Raw genomic sequence first — 24,243 nt, forward strand, 5'->3', positions numbered from 1 at the left:
TCACAAATTGTTTTAATGTGATTTGTAATTAGTCATGACTCTGATTATAGCTGAACTCATGAAGCTAGCTTGCTAATAAGGTTATCATGGAAGTTGATGTAGTCATATTGGTGTACAGAGTAGTCCACTATCAATTAACTAAAGTAGGGGCCGATCGCCGGGGGAAGATGCCTCGGCTCATGGATCTCTTCCCCGCGTAACCCCAGACTCTGGCCGCGACAAGGTAACCGACGTCAGCTATTAAATCTGTTCTTTTTCTTTTTGGTTTTCTTTTGCGACATCTCCGATCTCTCCTCCACTTGCCATTCGTAAACTATACATCGTGATTTCTTGGTCAACTCTCGATAACCTCCAATTGTTTACCGACGGAACTTCACTCATAATACCCAGCCAGCACATATCAACAACCACATCCATCATGCGCGGCATCCAAATCACCGAATACCTCAAGGTGAGCTTCCAATTTCACACTCACCTCCATCAAATACACTAATAAAATCAAAAGGGCCCTGACCAGCTCACGGTCTCAGATCTTCCCGATCCCAAGCCCACGGACAATGAGTATCTCATCCAAGTCCACGCCGCCGCCGCCAACTTCTTCGATATCTTACAAATCCAAGGAAAATATCAAAACCAACCCCGTAAGCTCACCAACTCAAGCCATCACTCACAGAATACTAACACCATAAAGCCTTTCCCTGGATCGCCGGCGCCGAATTCGCAGGTACCGTCGTCGCCACACCCAAGGGTAGCTCCAACCCCAAGTTTCCTGTTGGATCGCGAGTCTTTGGCGCATCGCAAGGCGCTTTTGCAACAAAGATCAAGGCGAAAGAAGAGACACTTCTGCCTGTTCCCGATGGCTGGTCGTTCAAGGAGGCGGCTGGTCTGTTTGTTACTGCGCCTACAAGTTATGGCGCTTTGGTTGTGAGAGCTGGTGTCAAGAAGGGCGATTACGTACTTGTCCATGCTGCAGCCGGCGGTGTTGGTCTTGCGGCCGTTCAAGGTATGAGATTCTCAGAAGTGGTGATGAGATTGTGAACTGACATGAAATAGTGGCCAAGGCTTTTGGCGCGACTGTTATTGCGACAGCTTCTACACAGCACAAGCTCGACATTGCAAAGTCTTATGGCGCCGACCATGTTATCTCTTACAACGATGCTACATGGCCCGCTAAGGTCAAGGCTTTGACTCCTAAGTCTCGTGGAGTCGACATCGTCTACGACCCCGTCGGTCTGATCGACCTTTCTACAAAGTGCACAGCCTGGAACGGCCGAATTCTCGTTATTGGTTTCGCAGCAGGCAAGATCGAAAAGGTCGCCATGAACAAGGTTCTTCTTAAGAACATTTCTATTGTCGGACTTCACTGGGGAGCATACTCTATCCATGAGAGGGAGACGATACCCAAGGTGTGGGATGGCATCATGGATCTTGTCAAGCAGGGTAAGCTCAGGGGTACTGAGTATACTGATGAGGAGTTTGTTGGTCTTGAGAGAACTGGGGCTGCGCTGAAGGCTCTTGGTGGCCGGGGGACTTGGGGTAAGGTTGTTATTAAGATACCTGAGGAGGGACAGAGCAAGCTATAGATAGCGGCTGTAGGCGATATTTGGCCCAAGTGATAGATTCATGTTGCTGATATTTCAATTCACCGAGTTAACAGCTATTGAGAGAAGACTTCATAGCAATCTTTAACCATCTGTATCAAACCGTTAACAATGGTCTAATCTTAATGCAAACCAATCCCTGGTGTATCATTTCCCAATTCATCATCGTAATCTTCTGCTACTCTAATCCCATGTCCAATGATATTATCTTACTGCTGCTGTTGCTGTTGTTGCTGAACACCAGAAGCCATTTGCTGAAACTTGTCCAGCACCTCTTTATCTACATTGACAGCCCACTGCTCCTGGAAGGCCTGCTCACCTCCGACCCTGTTCACCAAATCTTGCAGGCGCATCTTGACAAAATCGAACGCGTGAACGGTATGAATGGGATCTTTGGCTTCCATGTTGCGGTCCGCAATGATCTTGGGGGTATCATATTCGGTGGTCTCCAAAGGACCCCATATCAGGGTATCGGTTCCGTTGGCAACACCATCTTGGAGATCGGAAATCACATTGATCCACATGTCGAAGTAGTCCTGGAGTTTGCTCAACACGAGTTCTTGAACAGGTGATGGCAATTCCAGCAATCTTGTCAAGCCAAGTAGGTAGAGTTTCTGCCGCTCAATGTGGTCCATACTTGACATATGTGAGAACCACTCAGATGATAGCCAGGCCCAGACTTGATCAAGCGAACCCATATTGGTCAGCATCTGACTGAAGAGTGTGGGTTCAGCGAGAGCCAATCGTCCTAGAATGGCAAAGTAATCTGTCTCAGTGATAGTACTGAGTTTGCTGACCTTTCGGTTGGGACCTGTGGTCTGATGTGATTCCCAAGCGTCATGTAGGTTTCCGAGGATTTTGTTCATAAAGCCGATTTCAACCATATCCTGTAAGATGACTGAAACTCCCGTCGAGCCGCCAAGCTCGACAGCGGCCCTGATAAAATTCTCAATGCAACTAGTACCCATACGAACTTGTTCTCGGCTCTTTGAATCTAAGATGTTAGACAAGGCGCTCAATGTCGGGCGACGCAGGCGATCTTCTAGCATAGAAGCAGGAGCAAGAAGGATATAAGACTCAACAGCTGTTAGAGCCAGTGAGGCAGTCTCACTATCATACTCGAGTAGTGGCAGAACAAGTTCTGCAATGTTTACCAACTCAGGAGCCAGGGGAGCATAGCTCTGCATGAGAATATTATTCCACAATTCCAAAGACTCATCAATTAAGTGGAGGTGTAGGTCTGATCCTCGACGGGCTGCTTCAGAGAGGAGTGGCAGCATGAAGTGCTGATATCGTTGTGAATCCGGACCCATGCTCATAACCAGGGCTGCGAAAATCGATGTTACCGCTTGCTTGATCATGTACTCTTCAGCCCCAGAGTTCTCCCAAACCGTAGGAAGAGCCGACATGAGCTGGTCTCCAAACTGGGATACTTGCTCTTCCATTCGTGTAACCAGGATTCTAATGGACTCAAGGATAGCCAACTTAGTTTCATCGACATCAACACTTTGAACAAGATTGATGAGCTGTGACAAAACATCAGAAGTGTATGGCAGGAAAGCGTCCACATTGAAGTCAAGCTCATCGGCAATCCATCGTAGTTGTCGGGCAGCTGTAATTCTGACAACCACATCGTTGGTCTCATCATCAGGGTTGAGGAAATGCCGGTAGATTTGGTAGACGATCGGCCTACTTGAGTCATCGAGCTTGATAGGAGCCCACTGACTCACAAGGATGGCGATTCGTCGTCGCAGTACCTTGCAGAGGCCGCCTTGTAGACGTGCATCATTGACAATCGTTGAAGCCAGAACGGCATCAAAGTCGAACACGTGATGAACATGAGCAGCGGCGAGGCCCATTGCAGTATACACTGCCTCTTTGGTAGCAATATCGGCCTGGGGATCTTGTGCTGTCTGGAAATAAGACAACAGGGGAGGAACTAGCAAGTCCTTATAGTTTGTGAGAAGATCGAGGAAAAGCTTTTCAGCACACGGCCTTACTTCCCACTCATAAGCATTTCCTTCGCTCTGTTCCTGCTGCTCCCACTCCTCTGGATCTTCCTCCCAACCCTCAAGATCCGACTTACGGAAGACAAAGAGATGGGTGATGATGGAGTTAACAATTTGAATGACGAGATCAGGTTTCAAAAGTTCCGATTTGATCAGGTTCTTAGCCTTTTCTTGCTCGGCTTTTACTTCCGGGCTTCGCCATCTAAAAGTCTGGACATGCTGGAACCCTATCCGGACGCATGACCTGAGCAGGAGAAGCCCCTTGAGGGCCAGTCTTTCTAGGACGGGTCCCTCGACCTTGGACTTTGCAGATCCGGTCTCTGATGGGCCTTGTCTGATACCGCCAGACTTGTCAAATACCTCTGCAAACTTCGCAACCAGCTCCCAATATGATTGTACCAATGGGATGGAGTTGGGAAGAAACACAAAGCTGGCGGCATGCTGCTCCGCCATGTCGATGTGCAGCTTGGTAAACTGGAGCAAGTGTTTGCCAACGACTTCCTGATAGTTTGGTGGGACTGCCGAGTCATGACTAACAAGATTGAGGAGCTGCCCGAACTGGTTCTGGGACAAAGTCCAAAATTGCTCAACGGTGTTGTCACTGTGGGGGCGCTCGTAGCCCATTATAACGAGCCGACGAAGGACTCGAAGAGCAAGTAAGCTGTTGAGCATAGCCAGGTTGGCTTCCTCCTGACCTCCCGGCCCACCAGTAAGGAAGCCCATCCATGCCTGGGACTTTTCTGAGTAGACTTCGCTTAGAACGTGAACAATCTCAGGGGTGACTGATTGTAGAGCGGTCTGGTTCTTTCGCATGCGTGCGGTTCCTAGTTCCTTCACCACTCGTAGTAGAATCTCGAGGATGCCATGAAGGTGTCTCTGGTTACCATTTCGCGATGAACGGAGGAGTTCGATAATATTGCCCATAGCATCTGGCCATTCGCCAGGATAATCGATTCTAACGATCTTCGCGACCACCAGAGCATTGTGTAGAGCAAGGTTGGTGTGCTCTTCCTCGATAGAGCCTTGGAATAGTCGCGAGCGTATCAAGCTCTTTTCCTCTGGTTTTATACTGTTCTTGACCTGGTTGAATAACCGCCAATAGCGGTCAATACCATTCTTGAGCTGAATTATGGCGAGAAATCGAACTTCGTAGGCGAGGGACTTGTCGAGGTAGACAGCCTGCGAGATTGTTAGTGTGTTGAAAAGAGTCTCCATCTCGGCCATAAGGCTCACCTGCAACGAAGAATAGTAGCCTGGTTGGAGCTCCCATGATGTTAGTTGTTGCCCTGCCGTCTGACGCTGCGCATAATCGGTTGAAGTGGCTGACTGCAGTGTCTGGTACAGCGACTGCAAAGACAGCGGATTCGCATCGCCTGGGACTTCGATAGGGAAGCTCATGGTGAGAGCCAGCAGCGGCTTATGTCCGTGGGAGCCGCAGGATTAGTTAGGACTTTGGGAGCTTAAGTATGGCAACGGATTATTGAGAGAGCGAAAGCCTCGTTGTGTGAGGGCGAAGAGAAATTACGGTATGAAGATGAGTCGTGAATTTTGGCTAGTTGAGATCCAATGCTCACGCAGTTGCTCTGTTTGTATGGATGGCGGGGTTCCATTAGGTTGTTAGCATTGGGGAGGGGTCACACAAAGACCCAGAGACCCATGGCACAATGTCCATAACCACTATAGAACAAAGGGACTGTACATTCAACCTATGATATCACCTCTCATATATGGAATTACGTATGATCTGACCTACCAAACTGTCAGCATGATTGTGTTCTTCATGAGGTTTAATAGGTATACAGAGACATCGCCCTGTATGTATTACCTTATATTGTTAACCGCTACACGAACTGGACATGTCCACCGACTGCCGATGGGCGATAGCTGACCGCTAAGAATAGCGGCCCGTGGGTGTCCGCTAGGCTTTAAACAGCAACGAGCTGGCAGGCGTCCATGGAACGCTTTCAGGTGGGTTTGTGAATTTTGGATCGTCATATTTCCGCAAAAGCATTGAATATCGATCTATCACGCGCCATTGCATGCTGAAGTGGCCATGATCCGCTCGAGGACCGCCCGAGCGGCTTTCAATACGTCTCTAAGAAGACCTTGGACGTGCCCGCAGTGCATATCCCGCAGCCGGTTCTATTCTGAAAAGTCCGAAAAGCGAGAACCTCCCGACCATCGTAAACTCGGTACCAAGCAAGAACTCTTTATCAGCTCGATCTACAGCCCTGGCTCCCCCATATTCTTACCGAATGGCTCGCGGATCTTCAATCGGCTTGTTGACTTTCTCCGAAAACAATACGTACGATATGGCTTCGAGGAGGTTATTACGCCGACCATCTACAAAAAGTCACTATGGGCCAAGTCAGGTCATCTGGAAAACTACGCCGACGACATGTATGCTGTGAGAGGGAATACAGAGCCACCGCCTGCGCAACATGACGGATGCTGTGGGAGTGACCAGAAGGATCTGAAGCCTGACGAGGAGGAAGAGGGTGATTATGGTCTTAAGCCCATGAATTGCCCCGGCCACTGCCTCATTTTTGCTTCCAAAAACCGTAGTTACCGGGATCTTCCAATTCGATATGCCGACTTTAGTCCTCTGCATCGAAACGAGATTTCCGGCGCATTGAGTGGACTCACTCGTGTTCGTCGTTTTCACCAGGATGACGGACACATTTTTTGCCGACCAATTCAAGTTGAGAAGGAGATCAAGAAGACCCTAGACTTTGTCAAGGTGGTGTACACTGTTCTGCGATTTGGCTCAAATTACCGACTTGCACTCTCCACACGGCCAAAAGATCACTACATTGGTACCCAAGAGGAGTGGGACCAAGCCGAGAGCGCCTTGAAGCGAGCTTTGGATGCATCAGGCATGGAATGGGGTGTCAATGAAGGAGATGGTGCTTTCTATGGACCCAAGATCGATATCGTCCTCACAGACTCGGATGGAAAGGAGCATCAGACAGCGACCATCCAACTTGACTTTCAACTACCCAAGCGATTTGAACTTGAGTATCAGGCCCCTGCGCCAGAATATGAAGCTAGAGGCGAGACGACCACAGATGCTTCTCTGCTCGACGAGTATGGCCCTGTGCGCCCTGTCATGATTCACCGCGCTGTCCTGGGTTCGGTTGAGCGTCTCATGGCTCTCCTGATTGAGAAGTACAATGGCAAATGGCCTTTCTGGTTGAACCCTCGCCAAGTCATCATTCTCACCATCAACACTGCCGAACCTGTTGTCGAATGGGCGGGGCAAGTGCGCAGTATGCTGGTTGGTAACAACGACCAACTTTACGAGCAGCTTGAGAACGGCACACTCCCTACCCAGGATAACGCATTTCGACCGACTGGGCTGTCGGTTGACATAGATGATAGTGCACGGCCTCTGGGTGCGAAAATCAAGGAGGCAAGAGAGAAGAACTATGGTGAGATCCTCGTGATCGGACAGAAAGATGTTGAGAACAAGCGAGTTTCGCTGGGCAAGGAGATGCTATCACCAGAGGAGGTACGTGAGCGGTTCAGGACCATGGTAGACACATTTGCCTAGGCATAGAGATGCGATGTCGTGTAATAATAACTGTAAAACCACATTTGTATGATACAATAATCTCTATATCAGTCTCGCTTCCCTAGTCATGCTGATAGCGCGGCGCTGCCATTATGGCGCGGCTCGTTGCTATCACGATTTGGGATGGTCAGGCTGATATGCGACAGTCAACCAGTTCCATCGGTTCAATGCCCAACGTCGTTGAGTCTGTTCGGACTCTTGACGTGCGGTAGCTGTGAAGACCATCCAAGTGCGTAATCATCCCCTAGTGCGACCTGGGTTCGCCGCCTGTTGACATAGCGCCCTTGGAAGACAGTTAGTACCTGGTTTGTTGATCGCAAAATGGTCACCCGACTCACTTCTTGTGTTTCTCATCGACATCACCGCCAGCCTGTTCAATACGATCAACCATGGCCTGCCTCTCTGAGAGCTGCTCACGCATATAGTCAACTGTCCGCTTCAGCACCAGGCCTTCGGATCTCCCCTGACCTTCTAAGCCAGGCACCAGTTCAGTTAAGCGGTCGAAGCCTTCACGAATCGCTTGGCGTCGCTTCTGCTCTGATTGATGCGCATTAGCAAATATCATCTCAAAGAATACTCAAGAGCATCGCAGATATCATGCGACAGCAAATATCACGTGGAAACAATTCACATACCAGATGCGATATGGTTCTGCTTCTTTTCCTCCTCAGTGAGTCGTGGTTTCTCATCGGCGGCCCCGGCATCGCCATTGGCTGGAGATTTGTTATTTGGAGACGACATCTTTTGGCTGAGTAGTGATAGTGAGGAGAATGGTAGTGAGACGTAAACAAACAGACAAACAAACAAACAAACGTGCAAAATTTGTCAAGATGCGCATAGAACTTTCATGTGAGAGAGGATATGTAGGTCGCAAATGACGTGCAAGGGTGCTGCCCCGGATTTTCCATGTGAAAATGACACTACAGGACCCTTAGTCTGCCTGGTCCTTGCATATTGACATCCAATATGGAAGGCGGCGTTCTCCTGGTTTGGCGATTGAATCATGTCTTGGGTTGGTTTGTTCCTGATCTGCAACACCAATATTTTAATTTGGTCATGATAATTATGTAATTATGTAACTTCACTCTACCGTTCTCAGTAAATCCACGAGGCTCAAACTGGGTTGTTCGACACTGTAAAGGCAGCTTGTCCTTGTTAATGGAATCTGTCTGTTAGCTCAGCTCAGTAGTCATGAGGACCGGGTATCATATGTCCTCTGGTGCTGAGACCTTGGGTCCACGATGACGGGACAGAACCATTTTGCACCTATCAGCTTCAAAGAGCACTTCTGGAAACCCGAATAACTTGGAAGGGGCCAGGGAGAAAGAAAGGACTGACAAAATGGGGACTGCTCAAAGCCACATTTGTGTAGCTCGTTAACTTGCATGAGTATCCATTCTATTTCCCTGGTTTCCTCTATTCTTACTCAACACCTAGTCCTCCTCCTCCCCTTCACCTTCAAAGTCCTCCTCTTCCTGTCTAAATATAACTTTCTCCGCCATAGCCATGCATTTTCTCACTGGAAGTCCAACGACGTTGTCGACACTTCCGTCAAGCTTCTCGACAAGCAACATGCCGCCCACGCCTTGCACAGCGTAGCCACCGGCCTTATCCGCACCCTCACGAGTCTTGACATATGCCTCAATCACATCATCAGGGAGACCATCAGATTCACTCAAGAAGTACACCTTGGTCTCTTCTGTGTAGGTATCGATGACATATCCCGGATGTCTTGCGTCTTCTCTGGGCGCGATTACTACAATCGACGTCAAGACCTTGTGCATTCTCTGGTCTCGCAGATGCTTGAGCATGCGAATGTGATCAGCTTCACTTCGAGGCTTCTCCAGAATTCGACCATCCTTGGTAACGATGACAGTATCCGCAGCAATGACCAGATCAGGATCCGGTATAGATTTCAGATGAACTTCAAGTGCGGTAGTATAAACGTCCATGCACTTTTGGTGAGCAGTTGCAGCTACATACTCGTAAGGACCTAGTGCAGCTTTGTCGAGATTCTCGGGTTTGGTGGATGGGAGAATCTCAAGGTTTGTAAGGCCAAACTATGTATCGTGAGAAAACGGCCATTGGCGTTAACTCGGATGTCTTTGGCTCACCTGTTGGAGCAATGCCTTTCTTCGCGGTGAGGCAGATGCAAGAATCACTCTCTTGCCGTTGAGATGCTTAAGAATTGGGAGTTCTAGCGGTATAGGACCTTTCCGTAAAGGCCGCTGAGGGGTGCCCTGAGTGGCGGTGGACTTTTCATAGTCAGGAGGTGGTTCGCTTGGTGTGTCAGCCATCTTGTCTGGCTACTTTGATTCCTCGTGCTGGTGAAGTGAAGTTGTAAAGGTTACTGTCCCTGAGATGAGATCTGAATCTTGATAATGAGGTCAATGTGGGGTTGAATAATGGGAGCTTTGAGCTTAGCAGTCTAGGTAGGCAGTGCCCCGTTTGACTGGGCTCCTAGCCTCTAAAACGACCCCTCATAACGACTTTGTGTTCATCATGGCAATTCTTATTTACTTTTCTTTGGTTATGAGTTGAGTGTTTAAAGGTTTGGAATTTAAATACCTATAGTCTCTTCGAAGACAAGTGCATTCCCCTATTCGCTCACTATCTCCTTCTGAAAACCATTAGATTGATTTAATTGTGCATATTGTTCAAAGTATAGTTTTCATGATACATCTGAAGCGATCATAGCGTAGGCGATCTCCTTGAATTCGTATCATGGGTGCCTTTCAAGTTCGATGCATGAGGCGTGAAGCGTGTGAGAACAATAGCACCACAGAGGCGTCGCTCTCAATGCGACATGTATTAATTGTGCCGAGTAATAGTCCTTATAGTCTGTTGACATTCACTATTGTTGAATTCCATTTTCAATGTCTGCCTTGTTGCCTTAAGCCGTTTTCAGGCACACATAATAGCTTCTCGGTAGGTCCAAGTGGATACCGTACCTCCACGGGCCACTACTAGCATTGGATCCATTGAATGTGCCTCCAAACCTCGCCCTCAGCTCCAAAGAAGCCAGCCCCATTTACCACCACATCAAAATCGCCAGCATCGGAGCATTTGTAGGGCCTGCATAGACCCGCGATAGCCTAAAGCAAAACGGGAGCCTGCAAAACATTCGAATGGTGCATTTAATACGGTGCATCCTCTAAATTTTGCCCTGTCTTTTTGAGGTCCGACCCTGGAGTTGGTATCTTGCTTGACGCGACCATTGGATCGCACGCGTCAAAATCCACACAAGCGCCGTCGCAAACGACCTCGATCTCCAGGTTTGCGATCCTCAATTGCGTCCCAACGAAATCCTCAAGGGAAACATACCGTAATCATCTTTGATGCGCTCGATTAGGCGACCCTATCGATTATAATCACAATGGACAGCAAACGCAAGGCCAATGGCGCTGCTGCGGTCGACAACGACGACAGAGGCTCTAAGCGTCGCAGACTTACTGTAAGTCCGACCTGTCGCTTCTCGCGAATCTGAATATTTCCAGTTCGCGAAGATCCCCTCATAGCACAACTTGAGAATCTCTGCCACTCAGCTATCACCCGATCAATTTATTGACTGACATTGCGTCCCAGGGCGATTTCGATCTTTCCAAAGGCGAATCTCGAGAGTCGACAACTACATATGGCCTGTCATTCCTAGAGCATATTCGAAAAACTGCCGACAAAGCGTATTTCCAACCAGATTTCCAATCACCATTACCATACTGACTCATCCTATAGTGGACGTCTTGTCGCAACCAATTTCGAAGAACTTCCATCCCGCGAGGAAAATGCAGACTATTACGAACAAACACGCATGCCCATCTCATTATCCATGATCGAGCAGAAACTGAACGATGGCGAATTCGAGAACTTGTCCGAGCTTGAGGGCTACTTCAAGCGCATGATCAGCAACGCGAAGGAGTTCTACCCTCGGGGAACCGAGATATATGAAGATGCGGAACGATTGAGAAAGGCTGTCAGCAATTACATGACCAAGAAAAATCCGGCATATCATGTCAGAGGTTATCAGGCTGTGCCGACCCCGTTCCCAGACGATGATGACGAGGAGGCCAATGAAGACAACGAGGACGAAGAAATGAATGACAACGAGGACGAAGATGAAGATGAGCCCGAGGAAGAAAAAGATGACGAGGATGAAGAGGACGAGGAAGAGGAAGAGGCGCCAAGCTCTCGTAGACGAACCATTACACTCAAGCGGAGAACACCTGGTCGTACACCTGGTCGAAGGGCGTCCACTCGAGGCAAAGAGACCCCGAAGCCAGCAGCGTCAGCCGCAAAGCCAGACCACGTCTATGAAGATGTACCCTATAAGGGATTGTCATTTCAACAGGCCCAGGAAAAGCTCATCGAGGAGCTTATCCGACGCGAAGACCCTGGATATGATGGCCCTTACTTCGAAGCTTTCATCAATCTACCGCCTCGGTCTCTCAAAGAGTATTTCAAGGTTATCAGTGACCCAATGTCGATCCGAAAACTGCAGAAGGCAGTCAAGGGTTTCCACGGTCGTGGTGGCTCAACTGGAGTTAGCGATTTCAAGTCATGGGCCGCTTTTGAGGAGAAGGCAAAGCTATTGTGGACCAACGCGTACTTTTACAATGAAGAAGGTAGTGAAATCTACTTGGTTGCGCAGGATCTCGAGGTCAGTGTAATTTCGCCTGTGTTTATCAACATTTCTAACCGCGTTGCAGAAATTCTTTTATGATCAGTTAAAACAAGCACAAGCTGTCGTAACTGAACCTTCTCAACCGAAGATTAAACTAAAGGTTGGCGGATCCAGTGAGACGCCTACACCTGGGCCCAAAAAGATCACCATCCATGTTGGAGGCCAGCGAGATTCTGCGGATTCACCAGCGCCAGTTCAATCGAAGGGGGCGTTGACAAATGGTCAGACTGTGAACGGCACGGCACGCACTTCAACGCCTGCTCAAGCTGTCAACCCTCAATTGGAAAAGGCTAGGAGCACATCGTTATCTGCCGTTCCATCTCCTAGTCCTTCTGTACACAGTGCTCTCAAGCCAGAGGAGGCCTCAGGGGCATCGCCAGCAGTTCCGTCACAGCCGCCTAGCGCTGCACCTAGCCAAGCAACTCCTTCGGTTCCTGCGGCTGCTCCCGTTGCTGTCCCTGCTCCTGTACCCGTGCCGCCGCCCCAACCAATCACTAATCCGCTTGTTAACGGGTATATGGACCAGAAGCATCCTCGTCGTCCTGGTAAAGGTATTTTACCCAAACACATTTCCAACTCGGAAACACTAACAAATCTAGGTATCGACGATGCTCTCATTGAGAGTATGAAGATTCAGGTTCATCCCACTCTCCAATCACACAGCCCTGTACTGGCAACCATCAGACCCAACCCCAAGGAGATGGAGCAGTCTGCCACTCTTAACCTACCTCCCCATCTCACCCGGATTCTTGCCGTAACCGCAATACCCAGCCATTTACAGACTAGACAATACAGCCTCTGGACACTGGTCAACAAGCAACCGCTCAAGCCCATTCATCACCAAGCTCCTGGTCAGCGACCTCACGAGCGCGCCTTTGAGGCAATGCTACATCCAGGGCTCAACGTACTCGAGTCACATCTCATCGCTGCCATTCCACGAGATGAGCGTGTTCCAGGCGGTCCGGAGGTTGAATTAGAAGTTTTCACCATCTCGATCAACGTCCTGAGGAATTAACACTACCAACGTCATCAGTCAGGGCATGGGAGAAAGCAGGCTTCTGCATGGGAAATTCCAAGACCGCTTACTAAATCTAGTGATGGTAACTAGTTCTCTAAATTGGATGAGGGAAGTGTTTGCAAGTGCGAACAATATCCAACGATGCCTTTTATGAGCAGGATATGGGAAGGCATAGGGTGGTACTGGTGTTGGGCGGGTATACGGATGCTTTTTTCTTTCTTTTCTTTGTGAATTTGCCTAATGAATAGGCTTATAGGGAGCATTTACACGTTGATGCTGCATCATTTCACAGCACAAGTTAACTGGGTAGGGTAGAACAAGGCAATATCAAACGCTGATATTCTAAATCTCCTATGGTATCTCAAGCCAAACCTGTTCCATGCGCCACGCCATGCCATGCCATGCCATGCATAATTTCCGAAATTTATTTTGTTTTGTGATACAAGTCTAGCCAGGCGCAGGCCGTTGTTTCAGCTGCATCAGGTGCTTGAGCATCGTCTGGACAGCCACGTACTGACGAGTCTTGGGATCGTAGTAACCCGCAACGAGAACTGCCATGACCGCAGTCTTTCCCTTGAGTTCAACGATGCCGTCAACTCTGATGCATCCCCTACCGGGCAGGCTCTTGGTAGGCTTCCAATGGCGCAGAAAGGCGAGAGCGCCAGCCATGCTAGCAGCTTGAAGACGGGGATCGAGTTTTGCGTCTGGACCAAATGCAGCGCTGATGATCTCGTTGAAGACTGGGGGAAGATGTGCAGTATGTGCCTTGGGATCGTGCTGGACTGCTGTTCTGGTGGCAGCCGGAGGTGGAATTATGCCAGGGAGGTTGCCCACTGGCACTTGGTGCCAACCAGATGCCGGGGGATCAGGTTCACTTAAGCCGATCGCTTTTGAGATATCCAGCACTACCTGCTTCGTCAAGAAGCTGACAAAGGTCCAGCAACCCATAGCAAGAGCTTTCGGGTAAAGTGCTTTAGCAAGAAAGCTAGCAGCAATCGAGTCGATGGGTCGATCACCCCAGAAAATGCCCTCTTCGTCAATCATAATTCTTTATTGGATTAGCCAACGTATATCATGTGTAGGTTGAAAACTCACCCAGAGACATAGTGTATCGGTGGAGGAGCAGGCGGGAAGATGATGTCGAGCCAGTACTTCCTCACGGTTATTTCTCCACCAAGAAGCTTATTGAAGGCAGGGTTTCGCTCAACGCCACGCTTGATCTCGTTTGCCAGACCACCTATGCAACTGTCAGAACGTGAAACCCCCTCGAACTGGCTTCACTTACTCTTGATCTCCTGAAGAAGCTTCTTATCCTGACTAACTTTGACGAATGTTTGCCACTCTGGGTCCGAGCCTCGATATGGTGGTTGCTTGACTTCTGTGGTTGTGAAGGGGAACGGGAGAAATACCAACGGCTCGTCAGGGTCGTGGAGGGCCTCGGCTTCCTCCTTCTCCTTTTCAGAAAGTGCCTCCCATTCTGCGTCAGCCCAGTCGAATATGGGATCGAATACGACGGCAATGAAGATTTGCCAACAAGCATAGAGTACAATAGTCGTGAAGATCGCTCGGCTTCGCGGAGGGTTAGCATCACGGTTCGCTCAACCATGACAGCTTCGAAGCTGCCAGACATACCGGATTCGATATCGGAAGACAGCCCATTTCGCCTTTCTCAGTGTTCTCTTGACTTCCTCGGACCCCGCCTGGTTTGCGCTTCCGTGGTAGACTGGGTTTACCTTGTTGGCGCTTGTCGAAGGATTGGGCTTAGAGAAGTAGACCGGTATAGGATTCGATTGCCTTTGACGCCATGGTAAGAACGATATTCGCCTGTTAAGAGGTCGGATCTGGCTGGCGACTATTCGTTGGGTTTGGAACCTCGTCGTGGAGAGAGCTGCTTGTCGCAGAGCAGTTTGCCGAGCTAACATATCGCCTCCTCTGCCGCTGCCGCGGACGGGGACACCAAATAAAAAGTGCTCAAGTTGAAAGAAAAGAAGATGCGATTAGTCTCGCTACTAGATAGCAATTCAAGGAATGACATGCATTGTGACAATGTCGACAACGATTATTGCAATGCTAAACTGCTGTCCCACGGTTACGATTAGCTTGATAGGTGGTGTAATCGGCGAGACTGTGCCAAATACGCTAAACACTGTTTGAGTCGCCACTGTAACGCTCTATTTGGGGGCGTGACGCACTGTATGGCGGCAGGGAACAACTCCAGACCCGCAAGCCAACACGTGCATCATCCCGGATTCGCGTTGCCTGTATCAAGCTTGCGACGTTAAGCTATCTCAGCCTGGCCTTCAGCCTCAAGACAACCAAGCTTCATCAATCCGCATCAAAAATGAAGCTCAACATTGGGCTCAGTGCAGCCTTTGCAGGCATTTCTGCTGCATCTCAACAACCCGCCGCCGCTGACGGTACCAAAGTTTACATCCTCCGAGGATCCCATCACATCGAGCCTACGACGAGCATCACCCCCAGCGAAGCCCGTCTCATCCTCTACCAGCGCCTCGCCCCCGAGGGACAGGACTTTTCATTTCGCGATCTCACAGCCTCCGATGATGAAGGGCATGTCGTTTCTTTAATGAACAAGTTTGGAAAGACCCCTGCGCCATTGCTTTCTGATGAGAAGATCGCGACGCCGCGCCAGCTCGCTATTACCATTGAGGGAATGCCCTCCTTCGAATACGAATCATTCTTTGGCTGGCTATTTAACACACAGCCAGACTTCACCACGGATATTAGCAAGGAGAATGGCGAGCATCCCGAGGTCTTCGCAAATGTCCTTGCCAAGATGCCTGAGTGTCCCCTGAGCCAGATTGTTGCCTTAGACGAGAAGTGTTTCAACGGTCAATCGGCTTATGCGTCATACAGCAGGTCACAGGTAAGTAATTCCTATCATTTATATTACACCAAGTTATTTTCTAACCGTGCGATAAGGATGGTGACCACCCCACTACCCTATTAAACGAGCTTCCCAAGCTTCAGAAGCTCGCCGAGTCAGGCGAACTGCAGACCATCCTGGTTTTCCTCCCCGTCAACGTCGACTCTGAGGACAAGTCCGACAAGGATCAAGAGCTTCGACGTCGACAGGCTGAGACCGTTATCTCGTCTATTGAAGAGACAGCCGAGTCACCGGCCGAAACCTCTACCACCCCCGCGAAGCCTTCGAACCCCATTAAAGCTGTATGCTTCACCTCAGAGGACAGCTGTATGGAAGCTACCGGCAATTGCACAGGCCATGGAAAGTGCCTGAACAAATATGGTCAAAGCAAGGACTCCTGCTTCGTCTGCCACTGCCAAGTCACCAAGTCTGAGAGTGGCAGCGTCACTCACTGGGGTGGTAATATGTGCCAGAAGCAGGACATCAGTGTCCAGTTCTGGCTCTTTGCTGGCTTCACCATTGCCCTGCTTACCATTCTGTACATGGCTATTGGCATGCTCTTCAGCGTTGGTGAGGAAAAGCTTCCTGGAGTGATTGGCGCTGGTGTGTCGAGGTCCAAGTAAAGATAGAATGGGGGAGATGGGGAGAATTATGGGAACTGTCGGGCTGCTGGAGTTGTGTAAGCCGACTCGGGGAGTTTTCACAACATAATGACTCCAGGGCGGCATGTATCATCATATGGTGTATTTGACATACGGGCGTACAAAGGCTAGGAGCTTGTATCAGGTGCCTCGATAAGGGGCTTCTTTTGTTAGAATGCGTTTCGATTTTTGCGACCAGTTCATTGAGTACAAGAGCATGCAACTATTCGACTTATGAGAGTGCCTTTTCACATGTCGTGATGAGTTAATGAATGCCGACCCTCTTTCACATGATGATTTTCTGAGCTTGGACATGCCATGACGCGTGTTGAGCAGGGCTCCTGGTCTTCTAGTATTGTTTCTTATCGGTCCATATGATGTGATGCTGTTATGTTTAAGCGCTTGCTCTGTCTCGCGTGAGTTGGATGTTTGCGTCTTGATAAGCGATCGTTACTCTTGGTGATGGATGTTTCTCGTAGAGATGCGTTGTTTCGTAGGAACACGTCACTGGAGCTTATGTGTATATCTTGGGTCTTTCGTCAAGTGCTCATTGACTTGAGTAGCTCAGGCAAACTCATGAAAATTGCACTCTAGCACATGCTTCTGTTAGTGGAGCTGATAAGTATGAGTAGCGGATTTCGAATCGAGCTTTGATGATATCATGCAACATCACCAGCTAAAGGCTGATACTTGATAAGAAGAATACATTGATATAACACCGCTACCGATCCAGCGACTCAATCGAGTTCTTTTTGCGATTCTTATCAATGTATTTCTAAGCTCTAACCGGCATTCACTCTCCAATTCCGACCCGACATGGCGTTATGAGGCTCTTGGAGCTGAAACCCCTGGACCCACCCTAAACCAACCGGACTTTCCAAGCCGCCCCATCCCGGTTTCGACGTCTTCCCTTATTAACCTACTGATAAATACTAACTAATACTACACGACTTAAAGAACCGGGTTTTTCTGCTTTTCGTCAAAAGTCCGCCGGACTTGTCAGCGTACACCGCCTTCCATTCCTCTCCTGCAAGCTCTTTATGCACGGCAGATCCCAGTTATGATATCCTCCAACACAGACAGACCCAAGCCCGCAACGGCTAAATGGGGTGCTGCTTGCGCGCAGTGTTCTACAGCAAAAGCCAAGTGTATACGGTCAAATAGCACTCCTGGATCAAAGTGCGATAGGTAAGTATATTTTTAAACCCTTTTCTACGTTTCGATTACTTCTCAGATGCCTTGAGCCACGTGAGATGAGGCTCCGAATGGCCCGAGATTTCCGGAGGCCTATGGCCGGATCTTCGGCGGCCATTACGGAGCCTCTCCATAATTAATCCCGGGACCGCGGTTGAAAAGGGAAAATGGGACTGACACATGCTTTACAGATGTGAAAGACTAGTCAAGAATTGTACAGAGCAGGTTCATCGACCCCGGAAAAAGAGGACTGTCAAACCATCGTAAGTTAACCTATCATACAACCCTAACAACACACCGCATTCACATATCGTCAGTCACTGACATGTTTTAGACGAACTGCTCAAATAGAAGAGAGACTAAATGGACTAGTCAATCTCCTCAAAGCAGGTGGTCTCACCAATGCCGATCTTGCAACAGACACTACTTGCATCCCAACTGAAGTTGACCCTACCACTGCTGATCAAAGGAAGCCTTCAACGAAAGAGAGGGATTCTTCGCTCTCTCCTGAGACAATAGAATGGTCAATACCTGATACTTACAACTCATATGCTCCTCCACAATGTATCTGCAGACAGACCAGTGGGGTGGCTCCCCCTCCCCCGGCCTCAGACGAGGAGCTCTTGAAGCTCTATCGAAAAGAGTTGCAGGCTCTTCACCCGTTCGTCGTCATCCCCGATGGAGTCACAGCAGCAAAACTCAAGACGACGCGGCCTTTTCTCATGTCAGCCATCCGTATGGTTACATCTTATCGCAGTCTAAGGTCGATGCGGGCTCAGATGTATCACCTGATGAAGTACATAGGAGACCACATGCTCATCCGTTCCGAACGATCCTTGGACTTATTACTTGGAATCGTTGTCATAATTGCGTGGTATAAGTATCACTGCTTCATGCACGCACAGCTAAACAACTTGATCGCCTTGGCCTCTACGCTCGTGGGCGAGTTGGGCTTGCACCGCAGTCCGAGTGTTCTTGAGCGGACCAGCTTGATGGTTGTGACACCATTCCAACCGGCAGCAAGGACTAACGAGGAGAGGAGAGCCTTGTTAGGAGTGTGGTATCTATCTTCATCGTGAGTTTCACCACTATCACTGATCGGTTCTTTTGGGACTAACTGTTGTTAGAATGTCTCTTGGGTTCCTACGGATAGAACCCATGCGGTACACCAAATACATACAGCAATGCCTGGCTGTTCTTGAGCAGGAAAGGGAGTATGACACAGACATGCGCCTCGTGACGCTCGTCAGGGTCCAGCACTTGACGGAGAGGATTGCACAACTCAATGCTCCAGATGACCCAGCGGAAGAAGTTGTTGGTCTACCAGCAGCACCATTATCAGCCTATGTTTCTGCGTTCCATAGCGAACTCGACAGGATCAGGAATGGGCTACCTCCTGAGCTAACAAACGACAGTGAGTTTTATTACTGGTTTAAATTGCGTTTCTGATTTACTGATGGTGACTTTGTAGGGGTGATAAATATGTTTTTAAATACGGCCATGCTCCGGTTATATGAACCTCCTATACTGGATGCTCCTCGGATTATATCGATGTCGGAATCATTGACTTCTCCAACCTTAGGGGCTGCTTCAGCTCTCGACATCTTTTACCAGTCAAGAAACGCCTTGAAGAAGTTCTTTGATGATTGGCTTACGGTACCAATTCCAGAGTTTTACAACCAGACAACACCAGTAGTTGCACAACTGGTTTACGGGATGACAATGCTCGGTCGCTGGGCCAAATACACGGCCCCGATTCCTTTGACAAAGGCTACTACACCGATGCCGCAGGACACAAGCGCACGAGACCCTCATGATGAGGTTTACAAGGCAGACTCTGCATACTCGGCGAGTGTAAGCCCGTCAGTTGCAACACCGTCAGTGACGACGGGAAGAGATTCTCATGAAACCAGCCCGATTTCATTGCGGGAGGGTACAGACCCGAGGCTACCAGCTGCTGTGGCCGCTCTTCGGTCACAGATCCAGACCCAACCAGGACTCTCCCTTGATGTCACCGGGATTCTATCGGCAATCTGCGCACGGTTTGAAGAGGCCAACGCATCATTCCAGATGGCGTCCACAGAGCCTGGTTCTTCGGATCACAACCTCTGGAGCATGAGCGCCATCAAAGTCAAGATCACAAGGGCAAAGCTGGAAAGATGGGCCGAGATCGTCGCGGCTGGGACAGAAGCCCTAAAGATACACGATGAAGTCCGAGACACGGCCATGCCAGATAGCAGCACGAGCGAGACCGGAGCCACTGGCTTTGTAGCGGCTACGGGCCAGGATATACAGCATGACGTGTTCGCCATGCCAGATTGGAACTCCGAAATGCCGTGGGCTTCAGAGATGCTGCAGGGGGTCGACCCGTCGATATGGTTTGACGGGTATCTGGATTGGGGGGCTGTTGTTATGAACTCCATGGGACGCACGGAGCAATGAATGTCTCTCAAGATTCACATGGGAAGAAGCGAATATGAGACTCAATGCATTGAAAGATACGGTTACGTCTAACCTTATAGATTTCCACACAGTTCATTCATTGTTACTGTGTCCGACCCTTTCGCCGCAAGATAAAGTTGGGAGTCTTACAAGACTGTATCGGATATCAGCACAACCCCGACCAGCAGGGTTTCCCCAGCGCTCAAAGTAATACTGTAACGATGAAACATCAAGTGTTAGTTGTGAAGAAACAAGCTTCTGGCCAATTAGACTTCATGAGAAGTAATGCACAACTACCCACATATCTCTAGTATGTAGATCAGCTTTGCAGAAAGGAAACATTGTTTCTTTTTCCTCTTTTCTTTTCTTTTTTCGTGCACAGGGATTCTGGTAGACAGAACATCACACTGCCTGTGCTTGCATCATCTTGTATTACCTTACGCATGAGACCGTCTCGGAAACCTCCCGCCCTAGCCTGAACATTATCCAGAAGGTTGAATGGACGTGGGATTTCAATTGAGAGTGCAAAGCATGTAGGCTATAAAACACGTACTCATGCTATGTGAAAGGTTACGTAGAGGGCATATAACGACTTGGCTCTATATTGCTTTTCTTACTCAAATCTTGATCATTGTGTTGCCAGTCAACATCACCATCATGAATACCTAGATCGGAACTGTGTGCCTACATACGAAGCTACTATCCATTTGACACTACTAGGTACAGTACCTACTAATCGTTTCTACTGCATTGTCTAGGGTATCTAGGTACCTACGCACGCCGTTTCCATTGGTCCTCTTCCGAAGCCCGCTAAGACCCATGCCAGGTAACCCAAGATCAATCCTTCCTCAAGCTGTCCGAGTTCCACATATCGTCTTCTATATTCTGGTGTCACACTCTGTCTCAGCAATCAACCACGAGTGCGCTTTTAGTTGATGAGGTTACAGGCTGCGAGTGAATTTTCAGGTTTCACCCTTCTCAATTCGACATTCAATTAGATGCTAGGATAGGTATGTTAGTATGAATCAGTTGGTCTTAATGCCCGACCGGAGGCAAGAAACCTTTCTCTTGGACTTCTTTTTCGTTCTAATGCTTTCGAGGTTGTGACGGCACCGTTACACAGCTGGAGCATCCAATTTTAGGACTATCTAGGTACGGAGTATGGGTGCCTGGCATAACTACAGGTTGCATCAACTTTTGCGGGGTTTTGGATATGCAGCTGCTCATTCCCACACATATTCTTAATTCTTTCGAATGCATTGAACAACCACAACACACCGGTGCTCGGGCGTCATCGCGGCTAACTTGCAGACCCATGCTTGTTTGGAAGCTGCATTTGAGGAATGTCGTACAGTTGGGCCGGCCCGTACGGCGCTGCTCGCATGGGTACGTAGTATTGATGCGTGGCGGTGAGCAAGCCCTGTATTACGGTTTCCTCTGCATGTACTCATTGCTAGCCAAGGTTTGATCTCTCAGCTTTCGTAGTCGCCGCCTTAAGGGGGTTCCCGGTTTGTGTTAGGTACCTTATTGTGGAACAGCTCGAGACTGGCTCAACAGTCCAATACAGGAACTTTATTACTTGCCCTACTACTTAGGAACAGTAAGATTAAAAGACAAGCAGACCTTCTGAAATGGCAGAGACAGTAATCGAGAAACGTTCTTGTTGTGGGCGAGGTTTGGGCATATTAAACCTACGCACACAACCATCCCCATCAGAGAAACTGCCAACCAAGTGAGCATGAGTTACCCTCACACGCTGAGCCCTGAAAACAAAAATGCCCGGGAACCAATCGATATACCTTGCGGTTGGGGCCGCCACGCAAATTGCCCAAAAAGAACGAGACGAAGGTAGGCAACCGGTCTCGTGGTGCATCGAAGGGGTTCGGCTATCCACTCGATAGTGATTCTCACTGACCATACAAATCGTGCAGGGAGTATACCGTTGAAAGACTCATCATGTGAGCACATACGAGGTCAGATTAGGAGCTTTAGAAACACAAGGCCTCTGGAGCTAGAGTTGGGTGTCAGTGAGGTTGAAGTGGAATTGAGGCCTTCTGCTTGCGACGAGGCACAACGTAAGTTGATTTGCCTTTCTTCTTCTTCTTTTTGAGATTTGGTTGCCTCACACGCTCTCTGTGTCTGGGCCCAACTTCGCCTGATAGACGATTAACAAGGCAACGACTATCTGTAGTTTTGTTCCTCTCGCCGCTATTTAGAGAGGTACCCCCAAGATCTCGAAGAGTGGTATGGATTTGGTTCTGTGTAGGTCTCAGCAAGAAGTCCTGATCAACTGGCGCCTCTCATACATATCGACTGACCGTTTCTCGAGTGTTGCTGTGGGCATGGGGGCATGAAAGTGAGCGTGGATCCTTGCCCAAATTGTGGTAATCCTCGTTGTCCAAACTGCGATACTCGAAAATACAGTGCCCGATGAAAGACAGAAGGATACTCTTATTATATACTCAAAAGAAAGCGAGTTACACGGCTAGAAAGCTACGCAGATACGGAAGGTCGTTTCAGAAGTTCGCGCGTACAAATTGAACCGGAGTTGAAGACGATAGTTGCTAGAGGGGTTATTGAACTGGTCTCCCATTCTGTTCATTGTTGAGATTTAGAAGTTACATGAACAAGCAGGGATAATAGTTCTAGTCTGCTCCTTCGAAATATACGCTTCTTATTTGAACTTTGAAGGGCCTTAGCTATAGGTTTGTTCTCAGCTGATGTTACGATTTAAAAGTATTCACCCAAGAATCTGACTGACCCTGGGACCACTGTGCTGCCCATTTAATAGTATTCTTCACTCGCTGTACAACACCAATGAAATGAGGACAGCTGCCTCGATTCTGCATGGCCCTTGGATGTTGGTGTCGTGATGGTCCAGCTTGGTCCTGCAACGGTGCAGTCGCAGAAATTGTCGAGAAGCTTGCCCTAGCATCCAAATTGACAGGAGGCAAATACTCGGGAGGTAAGCACAATCCGTTGTTCGTATCGTATCCGTCATCACGATCCGTAGAATATCAAGCACGTCGAATCAAAGGGCTTTGCAGTAACACAACCCGACTTCTGACTGGCGTTCTTTCAATCGACCTTTGGAGCACCTGGAGAAAAGGGCCTAGGTTAGGCGTATTAAATAGAGAATGGTGCCCTGAAGAGTCCGAATTTGTTCTGGCAGATAGGTTATGGGACCCCATTTACGAAAAAGATCTACAGATGATCTTGGTAAGGACAGTTTGTCAGCACATAATAATTACACGGGACCATACTTTGTAAGATGAAATGCGAAAAAGCCCAGCCTGATAGGATTTGAAACAGCGATTCTCTCAGATGACAATCATGAGATCAGCGTTCCTTTGGGAATCTGAAATGCTCTGCTCGTTTCGAGGTAGGCTTGATGACCAACCTTTTATTAGCTATACCGACAAAAGGGCAAGAACAATAGCCTCGCGATTCTCAAGTTGACTTCTGGGACTCACTCCAGGAATTGGAGAATTACTTGCGGGCTACAACACGAATGCACCTACACCCGCCATGAGTCCAGGAGCGATGGCGCGTAAATGTCCTAAAGAGCACCCGCATTCTCATCGCGAATAAGGTAACCTGTTTTGATGATGTTCTGTCACCTTCTTGATCTCATTCAAATTACAGTTCTTGGCCACCAGTACGCAGAGAAGACAGGGTAACAGCATGCTTGGCTTGGGAAAAAAAACTTTGACGCCGGCATGATCTCTGAAGCTCGAAGATATAGATCTATACCAACCCGACAGCGCTGAATTATCTTTTAAGACTCAGGGAAAAGGCTCTTCCTAGTTGAAGAAATGTAGTCACTAACCAAACTGATGGATATTGGGCCACTGTCTGTCTTAATGGCGATATGGTGAAGAAGAAGAGCCTAGTATAAGTACGGAGAGGGAAGGAGAAAAGGGAGGAGAAGGTTATAAGAGGAAGATGAAGAGGAAGACGAGAGGGGCAAGCCTGGCCTAAGCATTGAGGATGAAGATGACTCAGAGCTAGACGCATACCTAGGCAGACCCCATTATACTGACTCTTAATAACAGTACACAATCACCCCGTGATATGCGCTTGTATGATCGGCAGCACCCCTGGCAAAGATTGCAGACTATCGTAAGGAAATTTGGAATCAGTTCGGGACTGGCCATAGGCACTATGTAAGTTGCATCGAAATAGTTTCTCATCTTGACAAA

At 48.7% G+C, this 24,243-nt stretch overlaps 9 protein-coding genes; 5 read left to right on the top strand and 4 right to left on the bottom strand.

The window, feature by feature from the left end:
- Positions 1–418: 418 nt before the first annotated feature.
- FFUJ_00490 (related to quinone reductase) lies at positions 419–1,583 on the top strand (the record flags this gene model as incomplete). XM_023573235.1 has 4 exons in its annotated part: positions 419–451; positions 506–641; positions 692–1,003; positions 1,054–1,583. 4 exons carry the CDS (start codon positions 419–421, stop codon positions 1,581–1,583), a joined length of 1,011 nt encoding a protein of 336 aa, XP_023425460.1.
- A 227-nt stretch (positions 1,584–1,810) lies between these two features.
- FFUJ_00489 (related to nuclear transport factor) lies at positions 1,811–5,008 on the bottom strand (the record flags this gene model as incomplete). XM_023573236.1 has 2 exons in its annotated part: positions 1,811–4,789; positions 4,844–5,008. 2 exons carry the CDS (start codon positions 5,006–5,008, stop codon positions 1,811–1,813), a joined length of 3,144 nt encoding a protein of 1,047 aa, XP_023424989.1.
- A 655-nt stretch (positions 5,009–5,663) lies between these two features.
- On the top strand, positions 5,664–7,163 carry FFUJ_00488 (related to threonine--tRNA ligase; the record flags this gene model as incomplete). The annotated part of the gene is made up of 1 exon (XM_023573237.1): positions 5,664–7,163. One exon carries the CDS (start codon positions 5,664–5,666, stop codon positions 7,161–7,163), a length of 1,500 nt encoding a protein of 499 aa, XP_023424990.1.
- A 258-nt stretch (positions 7,164–7,421) lies between these two features.
- Positions 7,422–7,925, bottom strand: FFUJ_00487 (uncharacterized protein; the record flags this gene model as incomplete). XM_023573238.1 has 3 exons in its annotated part: positions 7,422–7,467; positions 7,523–7,721; positions 7,820–7,925. 3 exons carry the CDS (start codon positions 7,923–7,925, stop codon positions 7,422–7,424), a joined length of 351 nt encoding a protein of 116 aa, XP_023424991.1.
- Positions 7,926–8,617: 692 nt separating this feature from the next.
- On the bottom strand, positions 8,618–9,481 carry FFUJ_00486 (related to septum formation maf; the record flags this gene model as incomplete). XM_023573239.1 has 2 exons in its annotated part: positions 8,618–9,244; positions 9,299–9,481. The coding sequence occupies 2 exons, from the start codon at positions 9,479–9,481 to the stop codon at positions 8,618–8,620; spliced, it is 810 nt and encodes a 269-aa protein (XP_023424992.1).
- Positions 9,482–10,560: 1,079 nt separating this feature from the next.
- FFUJ_00485 (uncharacterized protein) lies at positions 10,561–12,877 on the top strand (the record flags this gene model as incomplete). XM_023573241.1 has 5 exons in its annotated part: positions 10,561–10,638; positions 10,770–10,864; positions 10,917–11,838; positions 11,888–12,413; positions 12,462–12,877. 5 exons carry the CDS (start codon positions 10,561–10,563, stop codon positions 12,875–12,877), a joined length of 2,037 nt encoding a protein of 678 aa, XP_023424993.1.
- A 450-nt stretch (positions 12,878–13,327) lies between these two features.
- On the bottom strand, positions 13,328–14,802 carry FFUJ_00484 (uncharacterized protein; the record flags this gene model as incomplete). XM_023573242.1 has 4 exons in its annotated part: positions 13,328–13,928; positions 13,976–14,117; positions 14,166–14,449; positions 14,513–14,802. The coding sequence occupies 4 exons, from the start codon at positions 14,800–14,802 to the stop codon at positions 13,328–13,330; spliced, it is 1,317 nt and encodes a 438-aa protein (XP_023424994.1).
- A 419-nt stretch (positions 14,803–15,221) lies between these two features.
- On the top strand, positions 15,222–16,387 carry FFUJ_00483 (uncharacterized protein; the record flags this gene model as incomplete). XM_023573243.1 has 2 exons in its annotated part: positions 15,222–15,764; positions 15,821–16,387. 2 exons carry the CDS (start codon positions 15,222–15,224, stop codon positions 16,385–16,387), a joined length of 1,110 nt encoding a protein of 369 aa, XP_023424995.1.
- Positions 16,388–17,465: 1,078 nt separating this feature from the next.
- FFUJ_00482 (uncharacterized protein) lies at positions 17,466–20,041 on the top strand (the record flags this gene model as incomplete). XM_023573244.1 has 5 exons in its annotated part: positions 17,466–17,593; positions 17,791–17,862; positions 17,934–18,674; positions 18,727–19,013; positions 19,071–20,041. The coding sequence occupies 5 exons, from the start codon at positions 17,466–17,468 to the stop codon at positions 20,039–20,041; spliced, it is 2,199 nt and encodes a 732-aa protein (XP_023424996.1).
- Positions 20,042–24,243: the final 4,202 nt, after the last annotated feature.

This window comes from Fusarium fujikuroi, chromosome FFUJ_chr01, assembly GCF_900079805.1.
Source record: "Fusarium fujikuroi IMI 58289 draft genome, chromosome FFUJ_chr01".
Taxonomy (NCBI): Eukaryota; Fungi; Ascomycota; class Sordariomycetes; order Hypocreales; family Nectriaceae; genus Fusarium; species Fusarium fujikuroi.